Below are 12743 nucleotides of genomic sequence, written 5' to 3' on the forward strand. Positions count from 1 at the left end.
GGTTCCAGGACAGTGGTGCGAAGAAGTACTCAGATGTGCCCCCAGGAGCAAGCAATTAAGGCCACCTGGGCATTACCTTAGGGTGCAGGAATGAGAACTACTTGAAGGATTTGATGCAGCATGAGCGGCAGCCCAAGCACCATTCCTGCCCATTAAAACTACAGCACAACCCAAGAGAATTGAAAACAGATGTTCAAACAAAAATGTGTGACACACCCACAGCAGCACTGCTCATACTCGCAAGGGGGAAGCAGCCAAACACCTACAGATGGATGGATGAAAATGTCCATCCACACAATGGAATAATATTTAGCCATAAAAAGGAATGGAGTACTGGTACATTGCAACGTGAATAAACCTGGAAAAGATGCTAAGTCAGGGAAGCCAGACACAAAAGGACATATACTATATGATCCTATCTACATGAAATGTCCAGAACAGGCAAATCCAATGCAGAAAGCCAATTGATTAGTGGTTGCCAGGGGTAGAAGAGAAGGAATAGGGATTGATTAGTAATGGGATGCAGAGTCTCTTTGGGGTGATGGAAAAGTTCTAGGACTATAAAGAGGTACTGTTGTTGTACAACATTGTGAATGTATTTAATACCATTGAATTCTATACATTAAATGGTTGATTTTGTGTCTTTCACCTAAGAAAGAAAAAATCTGGGAAACACCCACCCCCCCCAAAAAAAAGCCCACAAAAACTCAGGTAGATGGAGGCTGGCCAAAGTGTGTGAGGACGTCTTGTTGAGAGCCAGGGAGGAACAGACAGTGCTTTCAGGCCTTGTGTGGGAAGTCTCCGGGATTCCCTGCCTTCCAAACAGGGCTGGACCAGAGGAGCATCAACAGAGAGGAAGACTCAAGTTTCCACCAGGACTTTTGAGCTCTGCATCCTCGTGCGTAGTTGGTTAGCTCAAATCCCTGCAGCCCCACTGGTTGGGTGGGGCAGGAAAGAGCTCGTCAGGTTTGCAACAAGAGAGGGAGAGAAGGCAGAACAAGACTACAGCGAGTGATAGCTACTGCAAGTGTTTTTACTTCAAATACAAAGGAAAAATATCCACAAACAAGGAGCTATCTTCTATGGTTATATCTTTTAAACAATGTTTTGCATTTGTAAGTTTTTCCTGATTAAAAGCACCAGCTGAAATTACAGGCTGCTAAAATCATATTACAAACCTGTTAAAAGACATTGTGCCAAACATACTTATTAAAAACCTTTTAACAAAACAAAGAGACAATGTAACCACAAGCACATCCATCATGCCAGGATGCCTTTACCCAATTTCCTTGCCTGTGCTCCCAGTTAGTGGGATAGGGAATGCATACCCCAAGGGAGAGGACCCTCCCCATGACTGTGGGCACCTGCAAGAGGAAGCTGTGCTTTTGAGGGAACCCAGAGGCACCTCCAGGATCAGCACCCTAGACCTGCAGGCCAGGGTATTCTGCTAACAGGGAGAGGTGGAAAGAGCACACGAGGGTCTGACCAGCTTTCAGCGACTGACCTGCCAACAGGAATCTTGCTACTACTGCATGCCCTGTAATTTGAAGAGTTTGGAGTTACCTGCTTTTTCTAAACACTTATCAGTATGACACTTATGCAACATCTCCCTGTTGGCTTGCTTGCTACCTATTTTAAATTCTTATGAGAAATTGTGAAGTACTGAGTGTGGACTCACAGGAAGGTATGTATGGCAGCTTGATATAATTGGTAGATGCTGTGGTAAAGGGGAGGTTCAAAACCGTACACATGGTTTGGCTTTCATAAAGCTAAAGTGGAATATTAAATATTGAGTACTAAATTTTTAAATGTAAACTTAAGTACTTACCCTAACCATACACATACACAGATAACAGAATGGTCACTAAAAGCATTTTAACATCAGGACAGACATTAAGCTTTAAGGTTCTTATTTCAACTGCTCTACATACAAAATGCCCTAGAAGCAAAGAAAGGCTTAAATAAATACACAGACAAACATAATGTGCAGTGTGATTGAAGTAATATGGGTCTGGAGAGGTCAGACAGTGAGATTCAGGCTGGTAGATGTAGTTTACAGCAAGATGGGATCTCTATCCCCTGGTATAGAGGGGAAGGCCTGGGGGCACCCTTGATGGAAAAGGAAGACTCAATGGTGACAACCTGTGGCTGGGCTTACACCCTCCTCCACAGGCCTTACGGGACAAGGGTGTCAGCAGAGGCAGCAGCCCCGGATATGACCAGGTTCTCCTGGGTGACACAGGGATGGTGGGTCCTGTCCTTCTGACTTGTGGCTCACTTGTGTGCCTGTCACTGGCCCCTAAGTGGGCAGCAGGGCCTGCCTCAGGCCTGGTGAGGGCAGTGGTCCAGCACAGGGTAATCTGCTGACAATCCTGCTTCAACTAAGGCACACCCAAGGTCAGGGCACAAGGAGCTACCTGAGTGATCCCAGACCCCAGCGATCCCTCCATCATAGACAATTATGGCCTCGAGAAACAGCCTTCACAGTGCAAGGTTAACAAGACTCAAACCAACAAGCCATGCTGAACAGCAAAACCACTCATCACTCCTCGGCAGGGAGCTGCTCCCAGCCACCAGAAGCTGGAGCGGGCAGCTGCCTCAACTGCCCCCAATCTCACCATCACCACTGGGGCATCTCTAAGACTATCCAAGAGCAGCACAGAACTGAGCACGCTGCCTGGGCGAGGCAGAACCTCCTGGGGTACAGCTCAGGAAGAGGTTTCAATGCTGTCTTGAGACCCAAGGCAGGTAAGTAGGTCTCCTCCCTCTTGAGGGCAGGGTCAGCTGAGCTCCAGACATCTGCAAACATCCTCTGCAAAGGAAGCCAAAGAGCTGTCCCAGCCCCTTTGGTTGGCACCCTGAGTTGGGCTGAGGAAGGTCCTCTCCCCTGCTTCCTACCCCACATACAGACGCTGACCAGGGAAGGCAGCTGGTGTAAACACAGGAGTCTCAGTTCTGGCTCTGATAATCACCACATATGTATGCACACAATGCACATCTGTGCCTATAGCACACACACACGAACTGTGCCCGCATGTGCACACACCTGTGTCTATAGCACATACACGCACACACATGCATACCCATGTCTACAGCGTGTGCACCCCCATAGCCAGACAGTGATCTAGTCAAGGTGTAGATGTTTGGAAGGCGAGTTCCTGGGCCCCCAGGGTCCCTGACCAGAAGCCCTGTCAGAATGGACACTGCAGATAAAGGCAAGCTGAGAAAAGCGTAGCAGGACATGCATTTTTGTCCCTGATGTGCACTATCACTTTGCAATTTGGGGCCAAAACTGTTATCTCGCCTCTGAGCTCTAGAAGCTGCCATGAGATCAGAGGAAACACTCCAGCCTGGCACAGAAGCCCAGGCAATGGAAGTCACGTGGCAATGCTCCAGCACTGCCACCCACCCTAGCACTCTCCACCCAGACAAGGTCCCAGGAAGGTGACTTGGATGTGTAGCAGGACTGGCAGTTCAAGTCCACTTTAAAAGATGGCTCTGGAAAGTCAGCTCCAACATTCCATCTACAAGCCTCAGCACCAGGGTCCTGGTTCACAGTGGTAATGCTGCCCAGCCCTTCCTGGGAGGGTAGGAATTGGCCCTGCACACTCCCCAGGGACTTGGAAGCTCTAGAGACACTTGGGAAAGAAGCCTGGGGACACCATGCCAGCACACCTCAGAGGAAAGCACAAGTGCCATCTGGGTGGAAGTCAGGGACACACTGGGCCCCCCGGAGGCCTTGAGAAGCTGGGTGGCCCCCTCCAGGGGCCTCACAGGAGGCTGGCCAGGCTGGTATTGGGTCCATTCTGAGCTTGAAACTGCACAGGCGGCGGGCCATCTGTCCACTGTGGGAGGAGAAACACACAAGTGAGGTCCTTTCTAGGTAGGAACAAGGTGTGCTGGGCCAAGTTTCTGCACATGCAATGCTGCCCTCCTCAGACATGTCACCCAGCCAGGGCCTTCTGTGCACCACACCAGAGTCAGATGGACACTGGGAAGGACCCTAAGTCACCTGCTCAGGTGATTGGTGCCATTTCCCACAACTGAGGGGCTCCTGAGACTAGGCTAAGTTAGGAATTGCTGGAGAAATGTAGAAAGATACAAGCCAAGTGTGTACTTCCTCCTCTGGGAGTGTGTTCCACACCCTGGAGGGGTACAGGCAAGATAAGCCAGCCCCGAGGAGTCAACCAACACCCATGTTCTGTCTCCTCCATTCTTGTGCCCATACCGTGATAAGGTTATGCTCAGGGAGGCTGCAGGCCTCAATGTGGTCCTGGAGCAGCTGTTGAGAGAAGTTCTGGTGCATCTGGGCAGCTTCATGGGCATCTATGGCATTCCCACAGGCTTTGTTCAAGTCTGAGGGTGGAACATACATGGGGTGAGCCTGACTTGCCCTGCCACCACCCCCATGCCCTTCCCTAGGATGTAGGTAGAGCCCTAAGGTTAAACCTAGGCTCTACTAGTGGGATCCTGTGTACCTCACAAGTCACCTACCTTGAGCCCTATCTCAGGGTCAGCCAAGCCTACCTGCTAGCAGCCTTCACATGTGCCCTCCTGAGCTGTGTCCTTGGATATGGGTGAGCAGTGGAGCTCACTGGGGCAGACAGAGGGCTGGTTGGGCAGTAAAGGCCCCTGGGCACACAGGAGCTCACTAGTGCAGGGTACCCAATACCCACTTCTGAGGCAGGAGAACTGAACAAGCCCACAAAACCTACTACAAACAGGAGCAGCCTGACCCTGTGCCTCCTCCTCAGGGCCCAGGGCAAATATCTGCAAATGAGGGAGCAGAGTAACAGCACTGCTATCTGATGAGCACCCACCCTGTGCCCAGAGCATCTCAGCCAGGTCTGCCTGACAGAATGAGACTGAGCACCAGGGCTCACAGCCCAAGTCTTCACCCAGATGCCAAGAATCATCCTCATAAGCCCCAGAGAGACTAAACCAGACCCTGCATTGAGCTGACACCATGACTGAGCCTGGTGCCATCAAATGGCCTCCCAGAAGCATAAGAATGAGCTAGAACTGGGGTTGTAGCCTGTAGAGGCCAGCCTGAGCAAACACCAAGCAGGGCTTATTCAGCATCTCTGATCTCTGGGGAGGTCCTGCTGCTGTACTCACCTCTCAGCAGGGCTGATGACCACAGCTGCACCGACATATCTGGGATCTTGCTAGCCAGCTGCATGGCGGGCACCACCATGTTGTTACTCTCCTGTGGACCAAGAGTAGCAAGGGGGTTGGGGAGGCAGCAGGGACAGCTCAGGCTCCATCTACCATACCTGGCTCAGACCATGCCCTCCTCCTGCTGCCTGGAAAACTCCTACTCTGACTTCAGAGGCCATCTCGCATGCCCTTCTATAAAAGTACTCCTTGACTATGTTGGGGAAAAATAAACTGCCTTCACTCTGCAGTGTGTAGGGCATGGCTGCCATGGCAACTCTGCCTTGTCATTTTAACCAGACAAGAAGGTACTGGCAGTAGTCGGCTGTGGACCCAGCTCAGGAGCCAAACAGAAAGGTAGATTCTGGGGTCCCAGGGCCAAGGAGGAGGCAGCAGGCTGCCCAGTGGGAGTGATGAGGGTTGAATGAACACAGGAGGCAGGAGGAGCTCACTCTCAGGGGAGGCCTCCTCAGACATAAAAAATGTTGGGTTCAGGGTGACACTAAAAGAATTCCCTATGCAGCGGCCTGGGGGACACTTGTCATGTATCCAAGAGACTTACAAATCCTCAAAACCAACTCCCAAGGTCCAGCTTCACCAACCATGGGTGTACAGACATGCCCCCTTAGAGACACAAAAGACCACCAACTCCACATTCTCCAAATGGCACCTCAAAGATGAGCTCCAGGTAGACCTCAAAGCTTTTCAAGATGAACCAACTCCCTCTAAGACCTCAGAGTGCACAGAACAGGAAAAACTATTCTTCTCCAGGCCTAGGGCTGGGCCTCTGTCTGGCCTCTTGCCCACCTGAGGGGGCATCTCTTTTGGCTCTCCCATGTCAGCTTGGGGCTGTCCCACAGAGGCTGGTTTTGAAGATTTGTGTGATCCTAAGGTGTCCTGTGTGAGGCCGCCTACAAACTCATCATGCCCATGGACACTCTAGCTTAGCAAGCTAGAGTAAAGCTGGCTGTGTCTGAAAGTGTCTCCCCCAGACCTGGAACTGCTTAAGGACAGGCCTGGATCTGAGAGTCCTTGGGGCCCATGTCATCCCACACCAGCCCTGACCCACATAGGGAGCAATACAGGTTCCCAAGCTCAGTGAGGCCCCAGGCTCACTCCAAACACAAACCAGAGCTGCAATTGAAGAGCTGCCTTGCTTACTCTGTCCTGCTCAAGGTGGCTTCTGGAGACTGCTAGATAAATGAGAGCCAGGGAGATCTGGTTCTAACCCTGAGTCTGCAGTCTGGGGCTGTGACCTTGATTTCTCCATATGGAAATGGGATAATCACAGCCACCACGAGACACAGGCATGCAGCTGGTGCTTCATGCTGCCCAGACACACACTGAGGCCATTGTCCTCACTATGCTCAGACCTGCACTCAGAAGGAAGAACCCACAGCTCATCTTTTTTCTTTGGGGGTGGTGACATCCTCAGCCATGGCTACCAGGACCTGAACAGCAGGGCCCATTGGTCTCAGAAAATGCTTGTCACAGAGTTGTGGGAGGGGATCTGCCAGGCTCCTTGAAAAAGTTCATTCTTAGTCCTGGCTGGTGTAGCTCAGTGGACTGAGCACGGGCCTGCGAACCAAACAACCGTGATTCAATTTCCAGTCAGGGCACATGCCTGGGTTGAAGGCCAGTTCCCAGCAGGGGACACATGAGGAGCAACCATACATTGATATTTCTCTCCCTCTCTCCTTCCCTTCCCCTCTAAAGATAAATAAAATCTTTTAAAAAAATCTCATTCTTAGAAAGCCCTAGGGTTTGGTCAGAAGAAACTTTACAGGCCAAGACACCTACCCTGTATCATCTGTCCTGTGAAAACAGCTCAAGTGAGGTTGTCTCAACTACAGAGTAGACACCACTTCAAACTTCTTGCTGCCATTAAAAAAACCCTCTAATACAGCCCTGGCTGGCATGGCTCAGTGGACTGCGTGCCGGCCTGCAAACCGAAAAGGCCACTGGTTCAGTTCCTAGTAAGGGCACATACGTGGGTTGCAGGCCAGGTCCCCATATGGGAGGGTGTGAGAGGCAACTAATTGATGTGTATCTTGCACATTGATGGCTCTCTTTAAAAAAACAAAACAAACCTCAAACCCTCTAATATAGTGGTGCAGGGTAAGACAAGGTATAACTATAAAACATCCCCCAAAACAAAATCTATGTGTGGACAGGGGTGGGCAGTGGAAAGAGCCAGAAGACAGAGGACATGCAATGATTTCCAATTTTGTTTCTCAGAGCTTCTATGATGAACAGTCATATTTCATAATAGGACCAATGTTTTCTTTAAAAAATCAAAGGCAGGTAAGGTCAATGGGTGAGAGCAGGTGATGATGCACACCTGATGGGGAGATTTGGAGCTGGCCAATCCCAGTGGGACGAGCTCCAGGAGCCACTTTAAGTGAGGGTGGAAACGAGGGTGACATAAGCACACCATGTGTGCTGGGCACAAACAGAACCCAAGGGATTCTGACTGAGAGGACACTTCTCTACCCCAGGTATTAACATATAGAAAGGAAACCTGACTCAGCCCTGCCAGCTCCAGGAAGCCTCACCAAGCACTGGGTCCATCTGCCCCACAGACCTTCCCTCCAGGGATCCCCAGTTCCCTAGTTCTGTCCCCCAAGCTGTGTGAGCCTGCCCTTGCCAAACCTCATGGAGCTGAGAGGGCTAGGGGGAATCCACTGAGACAAGATCATCGAGGGACACAGGATACAAAGAACTGCTTGGTGGTGCCCCCGCTCCCCACCCCCCCGCCCCAAGCACCACACTGGCTCCCTGCCCCTCAACCTGGCCCAGGACACTCACCCTGTGGTTCCCCAACACATAGAAAATGTGGCCCAGAAGCACCAGAGAGCAGGCTGTGAGCCGGTTCAAGTCTTCTGCATTGGACATCTTTAGAGTTTCTCGCAGAAATCGCCTATATGAGAAGAACAGATGAGGCCCTGTCAGAACGCTTCACAGCCCTGAGCAGAACCCACCTGGCAGGGAGACAGAGGACCTGAGCACATAGTCAGGAGAGAAAAACACTCAGAAGGCCAGCCCAGGCTGCCCGCCCTCTCCACCACTCACTTGGCCTCATTATAGCGTCCCTGGAAGAAGGAGAAGAGTCCGCGCACGTAGAAAGCTGCCGCTCGAAGGCAATGAGAGCTGTGTGAAGAACAAAGTGTCACAACTTATTGGGGTTTTTGTAAATGTAGAGGCTTACAAAATGGGAGTGCGTGGTAGTGGTATAAGGTGTCGGGATAACAGGGTATTTGGGGGCACCACCCTAGAGAGCAGAGAATACATTAAGACAGGCAGTAAAGTGGGACCTCATGTGGAGAGACCTACCTGACAGGGAAGCTGTGGTCTGGGTTGATCCTCTCCAACAAGCTGTATAGCTGCGAATGAAATGTCAGTTGGGATCACTCTGCCATTTCTAAACACGAAGCCCCAAATATGCTAGTAAATTGATCAGGGCTGCCTGAACTTTCCCATCTGATGGCGTCGAGCCTTTACCCGGAATCCCATGCCTGAGCAACCTGCTGGTAGAGGGGGCAGGATCTTCTAGAGCAGGTGAGGGAGCTACTGGACACTGCATAGGCTGCTTACTTCCTCACACACCCCTCTCCATGGGAATCACAGCCTCCAGTGTGAAGGATCTGGTGCAGGGTCCTGGCAACCTCAACCTATCCTGCCCTATGCCAGGTGAGGGGGTCGGGGTACATCAGCAACTGCCCAGTCCCAGCCTTTCTATGGTTGGAGAAGTCAGGCCTAGAGGAGTTAGATGAGCTTGCATGGGTCTGGGGCTAGAGGTGGAGTACGGTTTTTCTGGAGGTGCAGAAAGGGACTCAACAGGCTATGACAGGGAATGCCATGACTAATATTTTAGGTCTTCTCAGGCTGTTTTCTGGAGATTGCGTTGGGGACAAGGTGGTTCCTGGTTCCCTTAAGGCCCCCTTCAGGGGGCAGAACAGGGGTGAGAGTAGGGAGAAAAGAGAGAGGGGAGCCGAGCTCCCCCATGACCCATGGAGCCCACGCCTGGCCCCCAGATGACTTTGCCCTGCTGCTTCCCGACTTCCAAGAGGCCAAGGATGCGCTCTCTGCTGCCTGTAGCACAAAGCATCCAAACCAATCTAGAATCTGGGAAGTTGGCTAAACTAAACTATCTGTAGACAAGAGATGATGGCAGTCTGAACTAAAATGAAGGCTACGGTGGAAAGGAGTGGCTGAATCTGATACACTCTGGAATAAGAATGCCAGGGCTTGGGGGATCTCAGGGCTGAGAGGGGATCCCAAGAATGAAGGGAATCTCAGGGCTGGGGGCACTTGTCCCTTGAGGACAAAACTGGTGCCCTTCAATCTCACAACCCATGTCTGGGGCATCAGGACAACCTGAGGCCCAGTGCAGATGACTGCCCAAACTGTTGTTCCTAAGAAGTAAGCCACAGGCCTGTCATTTTACGACAGATCCCTCAGGGTACAAGAAACTGAATTGGCTCTGAGAGATCTGACAAAGCTTGGCTTATTTTCAACAGAAAGAAGGGTCACTTGGCCAAGGAACATTTATGTCCCAGATGTGGCCTTCGCTAGCCATGCTGCACTCTGAGGACACATATGTTGAGACTGCTGAGGTGGCTGGTGCCCAGGATACCCCCCACCCTAACCCCTGAATAGAAGTTGAAAGAAAGGATACCAAACATGAAGCATGTCACCTACTACCTCTTGGTGTCTATTTCCTTCCCGTATATACACACTCGCCAGGTTGGTCACGATGAAGGCCCACAGCTCCTGGTGGTTGGTGAGCTAAAATTAGGCAAGAGATGTTAGGGGCTACTCATGGCATGCGGGCCACCCAAACACTCTCTTGGTGGCTACTTGGGGTCTCCTATTTTCTTCATTTCATACACATCCCACACACCTGTCTCCTAAACCTAAGAATAGTAAGTATAGCTGTTAGTTCTTTTCACTAGAAGACCATCATCTATGTTATGAGGAATTTAGGCAAACAGTCACCTTGATCCTGTCCTCAGAACACACTACCTTTTGGTCTATCTTCTCCTTGTTTCTTAGGACTAAGGCCTGGACAGCCACTCCCTCTACAGCATGGTGACCCTAAGGCCCTGTGAGTGCTGATAGGGCAGAGACACATGCTAATCTTGGGGAGGCCCCAGCCAGGAAGGAGGCCAGAGATGCTACTGATGGCCAGTGGTGGATAGACCATTGTCCCCAGTTCTTGTGAACTGAGAATGGCCAAGAGAGAGAGTGATCTGAGCCACTCAAGTCATCACCCAGACCCTGGTTCCCAGCAGGGTTGAGCAAGCACAGCTGTGCAAAAGGCTGAGGGCACTGGGGAAGTGCAGACCCCCACCCAAGGAAGTCCAAAAGATCTTTTGATGCAGCAAAACAATACTCTGGTTAGTCTGTTGTAGGACCACAGGAAAAAATCTTATTTGGGGCCAAGGGGATTGGGTCTGAGTTCTGGCTATACCACTTTTCTGCCTTTCCCTCTCAGCTAATGAGGACAGATTTGCTGAGACACACAATCAGAGCAACAGCAGCCGCTTGTGGGAAGTAAGACAAGGAGGAAGGGGGCCCAGAGACCCCCACAGGCCCTATGGTAACTGCAGGCAGCATAGGGCAGGTATGGGGAGGGGTCCTGGCAGCCTGAGCCATTAGGGCAGAGTGGCCACAGAAAGCCACAGAAGTGGGTACTGTTTGCTCTTCATGCTCTGGTGTGCTGCCTGTACCCACAGCCACGCAGAGCACCTTGGAGTAACAGTAATACCACCTGAGCCCAACCCTGGGAGTGAAGAGGTCAGAAAACTGATCCAAGGGGCAGAGCGGAGCACCCTGTATGACAGTCAGGGTGCACATAATACCCCTAGTGACCTCACCTGAGTCAGAGAACCACTCCTACACCCCAACATCTGTTTGGGGCCTCCCCAGGGCCACCAGGAAGAAGGTGCTGCTGGCTTCCTTTTCCTGGAAACATGTCAGGACCGAGGTGAGGATGTGCTAATCTGGTCCTGGAAAGAGGTGGGCAGAGTGGAGTTCTGCCACTGGGCTGCTGACTCCTGGGCCTGTTGATTCCACAATGACGTAGCACCAGCCACATCTGAGGCCAAGACATGCCCCAGTGGTGCTTCCTAATCTGGCAGCACCAGGTGGTCCTGGGACCAGAGCAACTAGGTCGTGGGGCTGGTATAGGATCAGGGCATACCCAGCTTCGTGTCCCAGCTATGCCACAGGATAGCTCTGGGGAGCTCCTGAACTCTCCTGAGTGACTGTGTCTTTAGCTATGACACAAACCATCACCGGACTGGTTGGCTTTTGGGAAGACTGGGAATCAGGAGTAAAAGTGACTGAACAGACTGTGGCACCAGTGGGTGCTGGTTCTGCCTTTCTGTTCAGCATGGAGAGACCCAACCTAGGCTGACCAAAAGATCAGCCAGTGTCCACAGCTACCCCGTCAGGCTGCACTGACAGCACAGGCCTTATTCCCATTCGAGAAGCACAGGACCTGCCACAGAAAGCCCTGGATAAAGTGTATCACTGTCACAGCTGGCACCAGGGTGCATGCTGCGGAGTCGACCACTAGCCACAGATTTGTGTGGCTGTCATCCTCACTGCAGCTCGTGCCCAACTCCTTACTAAGAAGTACTGCCTGTCCCTCACAGTGAGGGCTGGCACCTTACCCGCAGGGCTGTGGTGAACTGGGCTTCTGCGTTGTCCATGCAGTTGACGGAGACACAGTACAGGCCCTGGAAGAAGGAGGTGCTAAAGGCTCGTGGACTTGCCATTTGCCCAGGGCTGCATGGCTACACCTGGATGAGCCTGACTCTATGTGCCAGCTACACCTGAGCTTTAGCCCGGGCGAGAAGGCATAAAGATAGCATGCTGAGTTATTACCCCCCCCCAGGACCTAAGTCAACTTGGACTTGAGGTGCCTATCAGAATGAAGTCCACTAGGAATATTCCAGATTCTGCCTTGGGCAATAGTCATGGGGTCACTCACTGGAATGGGGCTGGAGCGGGCAGTCCTGTATACTCACCAGCAGTGTGTGCAGCTGTGCTGCGTGGTTGGAGAAGAGCCGGGGCGACTGCTGGCACAGCTGGCAGACCTGGGAAATCTGCCGGGAGAACATACCCAGTGTCATAGGACCTGTAACCTGGGACCTGTTGTCCACATCTTGCCTGTCCTAACTTGGGTACAAAGTTCTGGTGGATATGTCTGCTTTGGGGCCAAAGGGCGGCCTTGACCTCCTTGAGGATAGTGATTCTTGTCTATGACCTGCCTTCTCCCTTTCCAGAGTGTCTCGGCCATCACCACCCTTGCCCTGCTTAAAAGCCCATGTGCCTTCTCAGTAAGATGGGCAGCAGGGGTTACGTGGGGCAGGAAGGGGATCGCTATCAGAGGATCTCAAACCCCAGGTTCCATATTCTTTGGGTATATGAGCTTTTAGGGCAAGGCCCATTAATTTCTGTTATCAGATTGTCTGATCAACTGTGCCCAAGCACAGTCACCAACTGTCAAGTTTTAGTGGAATGACACATGAATGCCCTGCTGATGTGCTCTGGGCAAATTTATATTCTCCTGTGTA

At 51.6% G+C, this 12743-nt stretch overlaps 1 protein-coding gene across 5 annotated transcripts in view; it reads right to left on the reverse strand.

Annotated features, from left to right (window-relative positions):
• Positions 1-575: 575 nt before the first annotated feature.
• MAU2 (MAU2 sister chromatid cohesion factor) overlaps positions 576-12743 on the reverse strand; it is a 30392-nt gene continuing 18224 nt past the window's right edge. For 2 of the 5 annotated variants that reach the window (XM_037028713.1, XM_037028709.1), the window contains 10 exons: positions 12195-12272; positions 11838-11903; positions 9859-9945; positions 8491-8540; positions 8230-8307; positions 7966-8077; positions 5119-5209; positions 4229-4356; positions 1428-3845; positions 576-1364 (listed from right to left, as the gene is read on the reverse strand). In XM_037028713.1, coding sequence (XP_036884608.1) covers positions 3771-3845; positions 4229-4356; positions 5119-5209; positions 7966-8077; positions 8230-8307; positions 8491-8540; positions 9859-9945; positions 11838-11903; positions 12195-12272 — 765 coding nt within the window. In that variant the 3' untranslated portion in view covers positions 576-1364; positions 1428-3770. Of the gene's footprint in view, positions 1365-1405; positions 3846-4228; positions 4357-5118; positions 5210-7965; positions 8078-8229; positions 8308-8490; positions 8541-9835; positions 9946-11837; positions 11904-12194; positions 12273-12743 lie in introns of those variants that run through there. The other 3 variants (XM_037028711.1, XM_037028710.1, XM_037028714.1) reach the window with 3 other exon arrangements.

Source organism: Sturnira hondurensis, unplaced genomic scaffold (genome assembly GCF_014824575.4).
Source record: "Sturnira hondurensis isolate 20B ecotype Veracruz unplaced genomic scaffold, ASM1482457v3 Scaffold0020119, whole genome shotgun sequence".
Taxonomy (NCBI): Eukaryota; Metazoa; Chordata; class Mammalia; order Chiroptera; family Phyllostomidae; genus Sturnira; species Sturnira hondurensis.